The 17,890-nt window shown below is 40.3% G+C and overlaps 1 protein-coding gene across 7 annotated transcripts in view; it reads left to right on the plus strand.

Moving 5' to 3' along the window:
- Nucleotides 1-427: 427 nt before the first annotated feature.
- LOC118232505 (short transient receptor potential channel 3-like) overlaps nt 428-17,890 on the plus strand; it is a 73,512-nt gene continuing 56,049 nt past the window's right edge. For 6 of the 7 annotated variants that reach the window (XM_035427551.1, XM_035427555.1, XM_035427553.1 and 3 more), the window contains exons 1-4: nt 428-576; nt 1,939-2,701; nt 15,184-15,369; nt 17,493-17,657. In XM_035427551.1, the coding sequence (XP_035283442.1) occupies nt 1,952-2,701; nt 15,184-15,369; nt 17,493-17,657 (1,101 nt within the window). In that variant the 5' untranslated portion in view covers nt 428-576; nt 1,939-1,951. Of the gene's footprint in view, nt 577-1,338; nt 1,415-1,938; nt 2,702-15,183; nt 15,370-17,492; nt 17,658-17,890 lie in introns of those variants that run through there. The other variant, XM_035427552.1, reaches the window with a different exon arrangement.

Genomic DNA, 17,890 nt, shown 5'->3' on the forward strand with positions numbered 1-17,890 from the left:
AACACAGCAATATTGACCCCAAATGTGTTCATTTGTCTGGCCCTTAACGGTACGATTGTGATTCTTTCATTTAAATCTTTTTTTTTTTTAGCCTATATTTTTACAAGTGAAAAAATATAAACAGGAGTCAGATCAGCGATAATTTTATTTGATATTTCCGTTTGGCAGCGCGGGCAGCGTAGGCTATTTCCGAAATTTCTGACCTGTTTTTTGCTGGAAAAGCTGCTGGAAGAGGAGGATTGGCAGAGAAATCAATGGCTCTTAAAACACCAAACCGCGTGGTTCGGAAGTGTCATCTGTTGCGTTTCATTAAAATGCGATTAAAGGCGCGAGTATATTTGCACCTTCTGTGGGAGTTCTCACAGCGTCGAACCATGCCATCACACCTCTGGCTGCAATCACCGTGGAGTGGCTCTAAATTCGGGAAGGCATATTAGACCTGCCTTCCCAAATTCGCGAGTGTCACGAATCTGGATCGCTCCAGATGGGGATGGGGGAGGAAAAAAACTTTAATCACAGAAGCGGAGACCTTCTACCCCAACCCATTGTAAAGATCTAGGCCTGCCTTTGACACAGGTAAGCAGCAGATTTCAGGTATAAGGGGCTTGAAACAGATATATGCCCAGAAAGGGTTCTATTCTACAAATGATTCTATTCATAAATTGACATTTTAATATTTATCTTTTTGCTTATTTAAGCTCAAACTAGGTTGTCCAAATTTATTAAAATAATCTCAATAATCGAAATGATCTTATCAAGAGATAACAAGAAAGAGCAGTAATCAAGGCTGTAGTGGAGCTTAACGCACCTAAACGCCATGTATCCACCTTTTTAAATGAGGTAGAGCATTAATTTACTGTTCACTGTTGTAGTTTTAAATTAGCAGTCCCCATTTCATAAACTTAACGCAACGACGGTTATTTAAAAAAAAAAACTAGGGAGGAAAGCCTCCTCTACCATATCGTATATGTTTGTCAAAAACTTTTTGATCTACTTCGCTACCAATGTCTCAAAGTTTTCCGCTTCTACAGCCATCATTGCGCTGTGACAGTTGGGCATTGTTATCTGAAAATAACTGATGTATGCTAATTTACAAAGCATTTTAAATGTAGCCTAATAATTTTATAATATAAAGTAGGATATAGTTGTATCGCTATGGTTATAAAATTTAGTTTATAATTCGTTTTCTTTTTTAAACTAATTTTTATTACGTTTTTCTTAGCCTTTCTGGACTAGACTAGCTAGGTTCATGAAGCTAGGTAGCTAACTATCAAAATGGTTAACGTTACCGATAGTATGTGAGAGCGCTACAAATATGGATCAGTTATTGAACGTTATGTTCTGTCTAGACCGACGTGTTATTAAGACTGCATGACCCCTTTAATTCGCCTGCGCTTGTTATCCTTGTGTAATGGTAAGCATGTTTGGTTCTAATGTAGCAGTTTGTTTTGTTTCTTATAAACTTGTACCTCTGTGAATAAATCATTTTTGGTTTGCATTAATCTCAGAGGCTGTTCAGGCTGTGCTCACAGAGTCGGTACTTCAAGATGATTCTCAGCCAGGTCAGGTAGTCTGCCAGGATGTACAGTTTTTTTAGGGCCAGGTAGCACTAGGTAGGTTATCATTTGGTTGACTCTAATTGATTTTATATCAATGTGCTGCTCCTGATGGGGTGGGTTGTTAATTTTGATGAAAATGTTCTTACAGTGCATGGAGGTTTTCACTTGGGTGTTTGTCTCATTTTGCTACATCTTTATTTGAAAGTGGCCCTACACTTTGCCATATAGGGACATTGGTTGAATTACTACTGATTCATATAGTTTAAGCCAAATTCTAATAGGAATTTCAATGTAAATTTGTAATTTGATAGCAATTTTAAGGCATAAAAAGCCCTGCAATCACTCTTTGTCTCTGTCTATGTTTCTCTCTGTCTCCCAGGTTACCGCCAGATATGGCACAGCGAAGGCTGACCATGCTGCAGGAAAAAGGGCGTCGGCAGGCAGTGCGAGGCCCGGCATTCATGTTCAATGACCGTGCTGCCAGCCTGACGGCGGAGGAGGAGCGCTTTCTGGACGCAGCAGAGTACGGAAACATCCCTGTAGTGCGCAAGATGCTTGAAGAATCACCCACCCTCAATGTCAACTGTGTGGACTACATGGGCCAGAATGCACTGCAGCTGGCGGTGGGCAATGAGCACCTGGAGGTGACAATGCTGCTCCTGAAGAAGGACAACCTGGCGCGCATTGGTGACGCTCTCCTGCTGGGCATCAGCAAAGGGTATGTGCGCATCGTGGAGGCCATCCTCAACCACCCGTCCTTCACCGCCAGTGAGCGCCTGACCCAGAGCCCTGGCCAACTGCAGGATGACGACTTCTACTCCTACGACGAGGACGGGACACGCTTCTCGTCCGACATCACGCCCATCATCCTGGCCGCCCACTGCCAGAAGTACGAGGTGGTGCACATGCTACTGACCAAGGGAGTGCGCATCGAGCGGCCACATGACTACTTTTGCAAGTGCACCGACTGCACTGAAAAACAGCACGACGACTCCTTCAGCCACTCACGCTCTCGCATCAACGCATACCGTGGCCTGGCCAGCCCCGCTTATCTCTCCCTGTCTAGTGAAGACCCTGTCCTCACTGCCCTGGAGCTCAGTAACGAACTCGCTAAGCTGGCCAACATCGAGAAGGAGTTCAAGGTAAGGAAAACACATACTTCAACCCCATCGCTCTCTTTGTTTCTCTCTGTCCACCTCTATCCCTCATCTTGGAACATCAGGTTAATGTTTTTTACTGCTTTTGTTCTTGAGTTTGAGTATTTTTGTCACACATTTTTGTTTTTCTGTAGAGAGCATGACTTTTTGATTGATTGTATAACATGGAAAATTCAATTTGTTTTGTGTGTGTGTGTGTCGTGTCTGTATGCTTTTTTGTCATTGTTCATGTTTTTCTGTGTCTTTGTGTGTGTGTGTGTGGATGTGTATCTTTGCGCTTATGTAAATGCACGTGTGTGTGTGTGTGTGTGTGTGTGTGTGTGTGTGTGTGTGTGTGTATTGTCACCACCAGAATACAAAGAACCATAAAAAAGAGACTGCTTCTCTCTGGTTGTTTAACTACATAACAATTAAAAATGTTAATACTCACTCTTGCTGATGTCTGTTACCATAAGGTAACTGCCACTGGTTTTTGGAACTGGTGATAGGTGTTTTAGCCACAGCTTTGATTTTCACTTAGACCTTGTATGGAATTAGTGGAGGTGGGACACCAAATATACATTGTGTGTTTTTTTATTATGCTGCCTTTATACAAGTTTTGTTAATTATTATTTATTTATACTTTAAAAAATTTTTTATTTCTGCAGATGGGCGACACAGTGTGTGGGGGGTATTTAATCAGATCAGGTGTGAGGTTTGAACAGCATTTGAACACTTCATACTGTGGATTTAATAATGAGATTATGAGCATGGCTGAGGTGGTGGGAATGTTTGTTTGCTTGACCCCCTGTCTATGTGTTAAATTACATTTTGTCCCCTCTCCACACCTCACAGACAAGAGGATATTTTTCAGCAGGATTAGTACAGGATACCGTTAGACCCTGGCAGTATTGTCATGTTTATACAACAGAACGCTACCTGATAAGGAAATACACTACAGAAAGATCAATTTCCCCCTCGAATGTATATTTTTTCCCCCATTTACTTGCCTTCAGCAAACTGTGAAGGTTCTATGTACATCGTTCTGCTATGTTTATCTGCTCTGTATTGCTGTAGAAAATTAGTTCTTGTTACATCTTTGTAAATTGCTTTCTGACTGCCCTGCTACATGTAGGGCTAGGTAATATGGCTAAAAGATAATGTCTCTATATTTTTAAGCTTTTTGCTGATATACAACATATATCTTGATATTAATGCATTCTCTGAAATAGCGTAACAGAGTGATTTTCAATTAGAATCATATACTTAGTGCAATCAGATTTTCAAAAGTCAATAAAAGCTGACTCAATAAAACAATAACAGTGCTCAGACAAACCTACAGTATGCTTGCGCTAAATATTGTTCCAAATTTCAAAAATACTTTGAAAACAAGTCACACCAAATGCAATATAGAAAACTAATGCATGACTGTCAAATGAAAATAAATGGTCGCACATTGGCTTGATCAGGGTTTTTTCTGCATAGAGAATTATGAGGCGGCCGTCTCCGTCAAATTTCGTGCCAAATTTCGACAAAACTCTGACGGGTGTCTTCATGAAAAACACGTTTATTATATGAAAACAACGATTCCATCGAGAAAACTAGTTCTTTCTCGTTTTATACAATACAATTAGCACCAATTTTGGTCATTTTTGTCATTACATTATTTAAGAAAACTGCATGAAACCATAACTCAATCAAATAATCTCCCTAGCTCTGTCTTGCTTTTTAAAATGTTGCGGTCTCGCGGTGTAGACATAGCGTTTCTCCAAGACCCTCTGAAACCGGGTTTTAATGCCAGCTAGCTTTATGATAAGTTCTGTTGTAGTCTGTATTTCCGGTCACTTGTCTCCCCAGTACTGTCTCTGTGTCTGTGTTCCCTGAGCTGCTTCACTCCCCTGTACTTGTGTGATTTCACTATTCGGGTGGTTCCGGGTTTTCGTGGTTTCCCCCCTTCTTTCCAGCCTCGCCTTACTTCCTGCTTATTTCTAGTTTTACTAATTTCTACTAATCCCTACTAATTTATAGATTGTAAAGTACTAACCTCACTAATATACTAACATGTGAATATTACTAATGAACTAACACACACTAGTTTTGGGTTTTTGATAGTTTAGATCACTATACTAATACATTAACCAGTCTCCCCTTTTCCATGCTGCGCTGTAGCTCCGCCCCTTTTCTTTCTAGCCTGCTCTAACGCTGAGTTCTGCAATTGCCTGCACCTGTCTCTTGCTCTAACTGCACCTCTCTCTCTCTGCACGTGTTTACCTGCTTCACCCAGGCCGTCTGTTATCATTGTTGTCTATGTGATTCCAGTCCGCGTTTTGTCAGTCCCCTGTCATTGAATTAGTTTTCCTAATGTTCTTCACCTGGATGTTGTTTGTTACTCCTCCCTCACTCACTTAACCCCTCCTTGATTGTTATCTTCCCCAGTGTATAAATGTCAGTCTTTTCCACCCGTTCTATGTCAGAACGTTGATCATATTCATTGTGCCGATTATTTGTAAGCCTTTGTTTATTGAGATTCCTGCGACACCCCTTTGCCCGACGAGTTTGCCTGCCCCTTTTGGTTTTGTTTGCTTCTGGTTCGACCTTCGCTTTTCTTTGACTTCTCTTTTGCCTGCCCCTTTGTACCTTCGCTATTTCTGATCTCCTGGTTTTTGACTTTTTGCCTGCCTTTTTACTATTCTTTTGGAAACTCGATTCGGTACCGCACTCTCTCTGATCACCTGGCTTCGAACTTCGGACTGAATAAAGACAACGTTTTTTGGATTTCCCTGGTCTGCGTGTGGGTCCTTACACGGAACATCACAAAGTTCACTGTCACTTGTCACCTTGTCACTTGTTATTGTCACCAATATTAAAATTCTGGGTTTTAGGTCAGAATGGTCTCACGGCATGCTTGCTATCCCGGCTAGCTAGCTAGCTAACTAACTATTAAATTGTATACAAAACAGCGGTTACTACAAACGCAATCGTTTACAAAAATGCGTCCCGTAGCCATGACTTAAATATGGAACGCCTATTCTACTGTCAAAATAAGGGACGGTTATGTATTTTGCTGGATGGTTGGCATTCCTAAATTAACCCAGTAACTAGCAATGTGATACAATGTTGCCATCAATTGTGAAATTGTACATTGAAAAGGGGGGGATGTAACAACAATTCAAAAGCGAAAGAATAATGTTGTAGTTTTAACTGCTGAATGCTGGATTTTGTAGCGCATTGATTTTAGATCTGTTAAAAGGCCCGAGGTGTCCCTTTTCTGAGAAATAATACCCACCCTTTGGACCAATCAGAATCGAGTATTCAGCCAAGCCATTGTATAAAAAGTAAAAATTCATGTTACTGACGAGATGCGGTAAATTCGTCTGGTCTGAAATTAGTGCACAACCACAAAAAGGCCCCTGTGAACTGTAAATGAAAACAAAACGATAACTTGTTATATTTGATTTGATTCTAAACAACTTTGTTGTTTGTTAACGGTAAATTAACACATGAGCTTTTATGTTGTATTTAATGTTGAGCAGGGCACCTTTATTTATTTTAATAAAATATGCTTTAACGTGATAATAGTCATTTTCTTCAATTATAATTATTAGAACTCCTAAAATATGTTGCTTGTAAAAAGTGTTTGCTTGAGACAGTTGAAGGCATGGTACACATGCACGTGTGCACACAAGCGTAGATTTTGGGGAGACGTAGGGGATGCGTCCCCCTCAATATTTAGAACATAAAATGAATCCCCCTATTTTGTGTATTCCTTTACATAAAGACATTTCTACCATAAATTGATGCTGAAAAGGCACAAATTGGTGCATAAAAATTCACAAGAATGCAGGAAATTAGGCTAAATGTTTGACACTCAAAATTTCCTGCGGGAGGACCCCCACACCCCATGCTTAATGTGCCTCTGCCTCATTTTGAGCCAGGAAAAACCCTGTTGATGACATAGCATTAAAAAGTCAACAAAAATTCTCCCTGGTACACAACTTTTTTTTTTTCAATAAACCCAATATATTGAGTTAGGTTTGTAGAATACACAGACAGAAATAGTGCACACTGTATAAGCACAAGGCACACACAAAACAAAGGGCATATTAACATAAAAAGGCTTCTTTAAGCACAAACTAATTGTATTCCCTTTTATGTTGGTGTGCATGTGTTCAGACTCTTGTGTAAGGCAAACTTGTTCTCTGGATGCTCAGCTGCTCTTACAAGTTTTAAGCCAGGATCTCAAGTCTATCTAGTTTCTGGCTTGAGTGATGCTTGCCGGCATGACACAGTGTTGCCACTGGTACTAAATACCCTCCCAGAGAGAGAACGACTAGCTGCCTGGGCTCGTTCAAAAACTGGAGTCAACCGTGAAACGACTTTTCCTCAACAGCGACAGCTATCAAAAAAGGGAGATACAAAAATAAAAACAAATAAAATAGGTGAGTGGGTGGACTTGAGGACGGGGGTGACTTTTTCTGCATCCAAAATTTAGGACATCAAACTAGTATATGAATGTTTTTAGTATGTGAAGGTATAGTCTGAATCAAGTAGTATTCAGAAAATACCCAGATGTCAAACTACATCCAGGCTGCATCTTTTGCAGGCAGCATTTGAAGGCAGGAAGACATTGAGTCTCATTATAAAGTTAGCAAAAAAGCATGCCTTCAATCGGACAATTTTGAAGGCATTAACAGATGTGTCCTTTGCTAGGTAGGATATCTCATGGGTCTTTGAGATTACCTCAGGCTTCTCACTTCCATTGAAATAATGCTGGCTGAAAACAGCAAAGTGACAGTTGCAGTTGCAATGGAGGAGCTCATTTACAAGTGTGAACATACATCAAACCTGATGATTTGTTGTGGTCATATTTAGAAATATGTTTAAATTATTTAATACACTGGAATAATGTATGCAATGTTTAAGACTCTGAGCTTTCCATGAACTAGCCAGTAATCACGTTACTTTTCTGTGATGTCTTCTTGCCTTAAATGTGCATCCCAAACTCATTGCCGTTTGAGGTTCCTTTAACATTAGAATGCCATCTTCAGAGGGATGTAGACAGTGTGGCAGCTGCCTTCTGTTTGAGACGCTAGGGGTTTTGATTCTGATGTTGCACTGTACAATCTCATCTCTGGGACATATGAAACAGAAATTGAAATAGTTGATGCCTTTACAGAACATGAGTTTGAACTGGATGACACACACAGATCAAATTCAATCAGAAGGGGATAAGATTATCAAGTCTAACCTTGACCAGTCAGGTCTCCAAACCACCCTTCTTGAACTAAAAGCAAGAAAACATACCTTGCCTGACAAATTAATAATAGCAGTTATTGTTAACCTGATAGTGAAGTTTAGGCGCTGGGTCATATTTGGAATTATTGCATGGATGCGATACATGTGCATCAGAGAGCTGCAGAAAGACATAGGTGTTCATGGTTTAAACACTTTGCGCGATCCCAGTAGTGGTCGGCACGCCAGCATGCCTAGATTGCTCAACTCAGACATTCATTGCTTCTGCAACCAGAAAACAGAAACTCCGTGTTGTACTTTCATTAGTAGACGATATACGACAACTATGCCAAATATGGAGCTTCGCAGCTCCACCATTGTCATGCCGGTTGTTCATTTAACAAGCAACCCCTCCATGCAGTCTCATCTGCAACTACACCCCCCACCCATGACACACTGGACAATAGTGTATCTGGGCATTCATAAAAATATTCTTTCACCACTAAAAAATCATATTCCGTCATAGCAACAAGATAAACCCAACAATATCCTTAAGATATGCAAATACAGCAGTGAAAACGCTGCTCGCTGAATAAACAAGACAATTTTTTCTAAAATTATACCATGTCATTCTACTGTCAATATCTGTGACTAAATATGGAATATATTGTCTTGGACAGTCCGTTTGTGAAATGCGTGTAATACTGCTTTTTATGGTGTTGTCGCCCTTTGTAGTACAATCTGGCTTGATTGACAATTCATCTATCCAATAGGTGACAGTATAAGCTTTCTAACGATGTATAACATGACTAATTTTACTTGGAATACCGTTTTATAAACCTGCGTAACCGAAAGTTTGGGAGAGTTGTGAATCATCATCGCCACCTTATGCATTCACTCTGTAGTAGCAGTAAAAGACACAGCACCCGGCAAAACGTTATCGATCAGTTTTGTCTTTTGTTGTAAAACATTATTATTATAATTGAGGACTTCTGAGCATAGCTAAGCCATATGTTTGCTGATAGCCTAATCCAGAAAATGTCAGCTAGGTCTAAGTCAGAACAGGAGTACGACAGCATTGATTATCTGTCTCTATCTACTGAACACAGATATAATTTCTTCATCGCTATGTAAGTATTACTGCTAAAAATATTTTGGTTATATACATTATTTTTGAAATTGAATGTCTTTAAATAGGTTAGTAGTATTTTATAATGAGGATATTTCACAATGTAAGGTAAGCGTTCACTGGTAGTACAGTAGTGTTTGTGTTTTCATGCACCTGATATGATGTGAAAGCTGGAACATCGCCAAAACATGGTAGACAGTTGAATATTGTTTTAATGTCGTTGCATCCCCATACAAGAAAATATTACATAAGCCTACTGTCAAGTACAAAAAAACATACTAAAGTTAATGATTACTCAATTAGGTACTGTACCACATTGTGTGACGATGATTTTGCATTATTTTTTAATCTGATATCAATGTTTCATCTTCAACCTTCATAAGGGGCTCATTTATATGCTTTATAATTGACAAAAATAAATTTTGTTCATTTTTGGAGAGATTTTGGATTTGTTTCAGGCCCCTCTATGTTTTAGACCCCTGTACTGATGGAAAGCTTGTAATTCCCACATGAAAATGATACAACAGTGAGTTTCTTGAGTCAAAACAGTTTATTTGTTGTGGAATACATGATTATGTTGTGAGTTACAGCAATGCATAATTTAGACATTTTGGATAGAGTAGGAGACACTGGGTACACTGCTTAGTTTTTGCTTCATAAATCTTTAGTAGTTCTACATATCTACCCTTAGAATTTATGGAATTGTCATCAAGGAGTTTTTGATCCAGGACATGTATAGTTTAACCTGTTGTGGAATCTCAGTATTTCATTGTAAACTAAAAAGCAAATTCATTTTTGCTTTTGTGCCTAGACAATTGCCTTTATGGCACATTATTTCTTCCTAAATTATGAATATAAACAAATCTAAGATGCTCATATCTGGAGTTATAAAGCTTTAAATAAGGTACCCCCTAAATGGGCAAGGATTGGGCAGATTTGGCATGTTCGAGAAAGGGTTTAAGATGAAATATTGATTGATCACATTGAAAAATAATCCAAAAACATTGTCGCACACCTACCTAAACATGTAATCATTCATACTTGTATGTTTTTCTGTACTCTAGATTATGTAACATTGTGTTGCATGGGGAAGGGACAACATTTTTACATATGTTACTATTTATGATCACTCCAGGATCTCCAGGAAGGGAAATTTTATGTTCATCTAGCACATATCAGCACACAGGAAATTAGAATAACAATTTTCCATGCCATTTCCATTCCATACTGAGAGCCTGGGCTGTTTGTTAGCCACCAATACAAATGTGCTGAGCATTATTGGTGAAGGTTCACAGTTGACTGAGACAGTCCAGAATTCAAGCCAGGGTGTCCCCTGTCCTGACAAATATCTGCAAAATATCTAGATGTCAAGGTTTTCAACAAATGTCCACAAAGTGTCCCAGTTTGGATGCTAGTAGAAAATATGATTTATGGTGTTCTGAGCTTAAGACATTTCCTACATTTGGTCCCTACGTTCTGTCTCTGTGGTTCTAGGGGTATTTCACAAATCAGGATTACTGAGTTAGCTAGATAACTGCTGAGTAAAACACAACAGCTCTTTACTCAGTGCAGTTATCCTGCTAATTCAGTAATCATATTTTGTGAAACAGGGCCCTACAATCCAATCAGAAAACAAACAATTTCAACCACACATGGGAATTAAATATTGATTTGTTTGTAGGAGTGCCAATCAATAAATTATAGCTACCACGTTGAGCTGCGTCATTGTTGTAATAATTTAGATGCTAGTTAGCTACTCCCCCTCCAAATACTAGCCATGCTGAAGAGAAAGAGCCCCTTAAATAAAGAGCTCCAAAAAACCAACTAATTTATCCACAATGTCAATGGTAATACAAGTGAGGTGTTCTGCAATCGTTGCAAATCTAAGTTTTTGTTAGCTCACGGTGGAAAATCGGACATTAATGACCATCTGAAGATGGCAATCACAAATGGCAGCTAGAGACAGAAAGTAGTTCAGCTGCTAGCTTCTTCAATGCTGGAAACCCCAGAGATAATGATCTAAGATGAGCTGCAAAGGAAAGGACATTTGCTCACCATACTGTGAAACATAACCAGAGCTTTCAATCCAACTGGTTTAATTAATAACCTCTATGATGAATTTTTCTCGTGGGCCCTTAAAAAACCGAGGCGCTTATTAGCAATGTGATAGCACCTCACGCTATGGATATGTTTAAAGCTGAAACTATGGATGTCAATTGTGTTTTGGTTGCAGTTGATGCCTCTAACCACAAAGTGGTGAAACTCATCCCCATAGTGATTTAGTACTTCAAGGCCACCGAGGGGGTAAAAGTGTGCATACATCATGCTCATGTGTGCAGAACACACTACGCACAATGCTATAGCAGCTGACATACTCCCCTGCAACATTGAGAGCTTTGTCATCAATGTCTGCATGCTTTCTCATATGTTCACTGCTGAAGGGATTCTGTGACTTTGTCAAACTTCAGTATGTCAGTCTTCTGGCAAACAGCAACACCTGATGGCTCTCCCTGATACCTGCAGTCAAGTGGGTACTGAAGATATACCCAGCACTGCAATCTTATTTCACATCCCAGGAGAATGTCCCCACTGCAATTATGCAGTTTCTGCAGGACGTTGTGTGAAGTATGGATGTGGTTCCAGCACAATCAGATGACAGCCTTCAACGACTGCATTGCCTTTCATGATTGCTCCATGTCCTACCTGAGTGAATGGGGAGCAACATTCACTGAACTACAGGTCTTTTCGTGGACACTGCTGACCAGTGTGCCTCTGTGCGATGACATTGAAGGCACAGTTCAGTATGTGACATCGAGGCGCTGACAAAGTGATATCAACAAAGCGTATCTATTGCATGAAACAACCACTGTGAAGAAGTACACGGGCGAGAAGGTTGTGCAATACACACCAGCAGATGGACGCTGGATGGAGATGTTAACCCATTTCCAGAAAAATGGAACTCCATTCCAAAACATTGGTTGCATCTGTTAGTCTACCTGCCACAAATGCCCTTGTGGAACAGATCTTCTCTATAATGAACAATACCTTGATGGAGAAGAGAAACCACATAGGACTGGCAACTCTTAAAACACTGGTCATCACAAGAGTTAACGTTGATCACACCTGTGCATAATTCCATGAAGAGCTTCTGAGAAACAGGAATCTGCTATAGAAGATCCACTCCTCAAGAAAGTACTCCCCTGCTTCACCTGATATTTTAAGTTAACATTGGAGTAGCTGAATGCCTTAATGCAGTGCCTTTAATGTGTTTGATTTATACACTTTTAAATGTTATTGTGCAATTTTCTGTGCAGCTTTATTGTTAATGTTTTCAACTTTCAAGAGCTTTAACCCCTTAAACATCACTTAAAATCCAGGGCTTATTGTAAGGATCCCCCTGTCTGAAATAAACCCCATTATCTCAAATTATATACAATACAGTACAGACATTGAAATAGAGAGGACATTTGTCCCAAAATGATCAAATCCCCTGATCCTATGGGAGTCTCATGCTGTAAATATACAGGGAATATTTATTCTGAATAACAACAAACAAATTAAAAAATAATTTTGTATTTTCTTTATTCTGTAGTGAATATATGTACTTCTGATCCTGGATGAAACCAGATGTATTTTTCCAATCATATCCCAGGATGTATACTACACCAGGAAAAAAGTTTGAAGTGGGTTGAACAAAGCAGTAAAATTTTACATGAGTTTTCCCAAAGGTGGGCCCAAATGTCCCAAACATCTCTAAATTCGAATATTGTGTAAATTTTTTTTCCAGCTATATTCCACTTCCAGATGCCATTTCCATTGAGGGTGGTACCCTCTGAAACCCCACAAAAAAATATTCTTTATTTACCCATTTTCTCTTTTTGACTAAGCCTAAGTATTTCAGTCAAATGCTGTCCTTTTGGAGAGCTTCTATGCTACTTAACATTACATTCATTTGCCAGATGCTTTTATCCAAAGCAACATACAATAAGTGCATACCAAAGGTCATTGGAACAACTACAAAACACAGGTCTGATAAGGTACAATACTCATTTTGTAACAGTTATTCATAGCCATGAACACATTAAGTCAAGTTTACACAGTAAACATTACTCTGACCTAACCTATGCTAGGTCAAACTAGGAGGCACAGCAAGCTACAATATCAAGATAATGATGCAAAGTACAATAAGGTACATGTGTAGCTTGAAAGAGGGGGATTTAAAAAATGATCCCAGATTGGGAGTGATAGTTAGTCCAAGGTATGGTCTGAAGAGCTGTGTTCATAATGGTTAATTAATACACAAACTAAATTCCCATAGAAACAATCAAACCACTTAGTTTTACCTTGCTGAGTGCTCAGACCTGCAATCAGCTGCCAGACTGTTGTCAGCAGTAAACCTCCTGATCACAACAGAGTGAGAGCTCACAAGGAGGAAAATGACAAAAATATAAAATCAAATCATAAACGATTTACAATAATATAGTGCCCTTTATCAGTACTGCAGTGTCTTTCATGCAAATCATTTGCATAAAACAAACAAAGCTCCAAGAAAGTGTGTGCTAAGCTTCCACTTTTGTGCTATGTGAAAGTAAGTCAGTACACAGTTGAATAGCTAAGCTGTAGTTTCGGCTAGAGGGAAGCTGTGAGCTATGTTCGAAAACTATGTAACTGAGCTTGTAGAACTTGACTCTGTGTGAATAATGTAACGTGTATGGGGTTTCTAAGCAGGGGCAAACGTCACAATAGGTAGATCTTAGAGAGGGTAGTAGTCGCTTGGTTTTTTGGTCATTTACTCAGCACTGGAATGGCTAATTGAGATATTTTTTTTGCTGCTTGTAAGGTAAGAAGTTGCTTTTTTTATAGAAAAACTGCACTTTTTGCATGTAGCATTCTATTTACTAGGGATGAGCGAGTACACCATTATCTGTATCTGTATCTGTTCAACCAACAAAATTATCTGTATCCGTATCCGTACTCGGAATGGGCGGGGCTTAAACCGGAAGTGGATGGGGCATAACCGGAAGTTGGTATTTTAACCTCTTAGCGCAAAGCCCCTAGTGGTCGGCACGCCGGCTATTTTGGAAGGTACCCAAGCATCACATGCGGTATGCGTAAAACCAATGGTAAGGTTTTGTATTTATTCCCAGATATTGACTGTAGAATGACATGGTATCATTTTTTAAAACTTTGTCTCGTTTATTTCGTTATTCAGTGAGCAGCGTTTTCACTGCTGTATTGGCATATCTTAGGGCTTTTGTCGGGTTTATCTTGTTGCAATGATGGAATACGATTTTTGCGTGGTGAAAGAATATTTTTATGAATGCTCAGACAGATATTGTCCATTATGTCATGGGTGGGGGGGTTAGTTGCAGATGAGACTGCAGGGAGGGGGTGCGTGTTAAATGAATGACCAGAGTGACAATGGTGGCGCGGCGAAACTCCGTATTCGGCATAGTTGTCATGTATGGTCTACTAATGAAACTAAAACAAAGCGTTTCTGTTTTTAACTCATACTTTGGTTGAAGTAGCACTGAATGTCTGAGTTCAGTAATCTCGGCACGCCGGTGTGCCGACCACTAGGGGCTTTGCGCTAAGAGGTTAAAATACCAACTTCCGGTTATGCCCCGTCCACTTCCGGTTTAAGCCCCGCCCATTCCGAGTATGGATATGGATACAGATAATTTTGTTGGTTGAACAGATATAGATACAGATACAGATAATGGTGTACTCGCTCATCCCTAATGCTAGAGATTGGAGCCATAGAAGCCATTGTGGCTAGAAACTAGAAATTGTAAAGAACCTTAAGATTTCCACACTTACAAGGGTCCTGCTGATGGGCAGTAATGTTAAAAAAATGTTTGTACTTTGGTTTTTTATTCAATAAATACTGATAAATTAACTGAATTCTACTCTACCAGAAGTTTTTTTTTTTTTTTTTTAAACCAGTGGTGGCCTAATACTTTTGGCATGTACTGTGTGTGTGTGTGTGTGTGTGTGTACATACTCTTATTTCTGCTGTGTAAGCAGCATACATATTTAAGAAGAGGCTTTTGGGTTTCACCAGTTGTAAACAATTTAGTTTTGTAACCACACCCCCCCCCCCCCCCCCCAATATCACCCCATCCAGAATGAATATCGCAAGCTGTCTATGCAGTGCAAGGACTTTGTGGTGGGCGTGCTGGACCTGTGCCGGGATACAGAGGAGGTGGACGCTATTTTGAATGGTGACATCAGCAAGGAGCTGGAGGAAGGGCAATGCCACCGCACCCTCCTCAGTCGTGTCAAACTGGCCATTAAGTACGAGGTCAAGAAGGTCAGTTACTCCTCTCCCCTGCGGTGCTGCCTTTCCCCTTTATTCCAGCTGCCTGTTCTCCCAGGAGTCGCAACATTCTATGGACTTACCAGATGGTCACCTTTTGCTGTCTGTCTTCTCTACTTTCTTATGACAGGAATATTTCCAATGCCCCAGTGTGCTTGGTCATGTTCCTCTATGAATATGTATAATATTTGTGTTAATATGGCGCAGGAATAATGCCGTTCATGTCATATTGGAGAAATCAGAACAGTTGGACTACTTCCCATTGCTGCAACTTGGAAGTATTCACCCACTGCACAGTGGTTCAGGTCCAACTTGTTTTGGTCTCAAAACAGTTGTCATCTATTAACTCTGACACACAACATAAAAAATTTGAATATCTATTTATCCAGCGGCCTCCCTGCTAGAGGATTGTGCTTAGCTGCTACAGGAGACCTAATTAGTTTGGTTATGTTTTTTTATTTTATTCCCATTTTCCTTACATGGAAGATAAGCCATTACTGTTGTGGGTCAGCTGTAACTGCCACATCCCTTATGCTCAATGGAGTTTTTTTTCAAACCTGTCAGTTTGATCCAGTTCACTGTGCGCACTTGAGGATGCCAAACCCCACCCCCACCCCACCAACCAGTTTGACCCTGACTCAGTAATGACAATCAACAAGGTGCCTGGTTGTGAGAGCAGAAATATAGCCATGGTTTTCAATCCATACACTACTTACACAAACCTGCCCCACCAACCCCACCCACTCCTCACAGGTCCCAGAATGCTCTGTCAGGGTCAGGTCTGCATGGTTTGATTGGACGCTTCTGTCTCACGAGTGAGGGAGTGGTTTCCTGTTACAGGGGCAGGTGGCAAGCATGTGATGTCCCGCCTTTGATCAGGCCCTTTAACGTGCGTACACCTTGCTCCGCCCTGTGTTGTGCACACAGGACCCTATTAAAATGCAAATGGTCACCATGAACCTCAATGCCAAGGCCAGTCAGAGATCAGAGATGGCAGAAAGCATGGCGATAGCTGAAACGCCGGGTGTGCTGCTACTGTTTAATGTGTGCGGTCCTCCTCCTCCTCCTGCTCTTCCTTTCTCTTCTCTGTTTCCCCTTGATTAAAGCACTTTTGACCATTGAGAAAAGTGCTTTAATAAATGAAAGTTTTTGTTATTATTATTATTATTATTATCATTAGTGGGCTATGCTTGCTTCCAGCAAGCCCACTCTTGTTTTCTTTCATATGTATTATCTGCACTTTCTGCGGATCTTTCTAGCTCTAACTAGTCCTACAGTTTTTGCAGTACATTCAAACTTTTTTCACCAAAATGACCGGCTAGTTCCAAACATTTTTGCTTGTATTCAGATTTTTGAAATATTCAAAACTTTTTGAAATATTCAACTTTTTTGTGGTCCATAGAGGGTCGCACATGGATGTTTAGTGCAACGCTTTAGTAGGACGCATGCGCAGGTGGTCACTCACTCACGGACGTTTAGTAGGACGCACTTTCAACGGCACGAGATTTTTAAGCACAGCTTTATCGCCTAACGTTACTTTAGCTATCCGTAACCCTAACATGTTAGCGTTTTGCCTACTTTAGTTAACCTAGTTAGCGTGTACGGATGCTATCCTGCACGCAGGAGTAGGAGCTACGGACACACAGCTACAACCCGCATATGGATACTATCCTGCACGCATGAGTAGGAGCTAATGACACACAGCTACAACCACCGATACAGATGTATGGACACACGGACGGTACAACCACCGATACAGATGCTTAGACACACGGAGGACAACAAATAACGTTACAGAGGTGAGGACATGCCATAGCTAGCTAGCTATATAGTTAGCCAGGTTTTACTCATGACACTTTTAGGATATGACTCATCCCTGGAACATAATCGCTACTTGCTGATCCCTGGCTGTATATGTAACGCTATGGTGCGCCGTGGGTCTGGACGGTTTTGTGCTTCTTCTGAGCTATGCGCCCTCATTGAAATGCATTGAGGCTTGAGGACAGTGCCAGTTGGAATTTGAAGCAAGCCCACACAATTCCTTCAGGAATTGTAATCTTTCTAGTTATTATTGCTGTTGTTGTTGTTGTTGTTGTTGTTGTTCTTTCTTTCTACAGTTTGTGGCCCATCCAAACTGCCAGCAGCAGCTCCTCACAATCTGGTATGAGAATCTATCGGGGCTGAGGGAACAGTTCATAGCAGTGAAGTGCCTAGTGGTGCTGGTTGTGGCCCTTGGGCTGCCCCTGCTGGCTGTTGGCTATTGGTTCGCTCCCTGCAGCAGGGTGAGTCCCAGGCTTTATTCGGTTCCACCTTAATTTTTTTTAACCCCAATTAGACTCAGGTGTCTAATAATAGTCTTTAGGAGGGCTGAAATTGACACACTAGGTTGATTACTATGGTATTTTATAATGTAATAACTGCCTGCAACAAGTCAAATAACTGCTAATACTACAGTGATGACACTGATATTGCTAAATCCCCCTCTGATCCTCTAAGCAATCAACCTGCTCTTTGT

The sequence above is a fragment of the Anguilla anguilla genome, chromosome 7 (assembly GCF_013347855.1).
Source record: "Anguilla anguilla isolate fAngAng1 chromosome 7, fAngAng1.pri, whole genome shotgun sequence".
Lineage (NCBI taxonomy): Eukaryota > Metazoa > Chordata > Actinopteri > Anguilliformes > Anguillidae > Anguilla > Anguilla anguilla.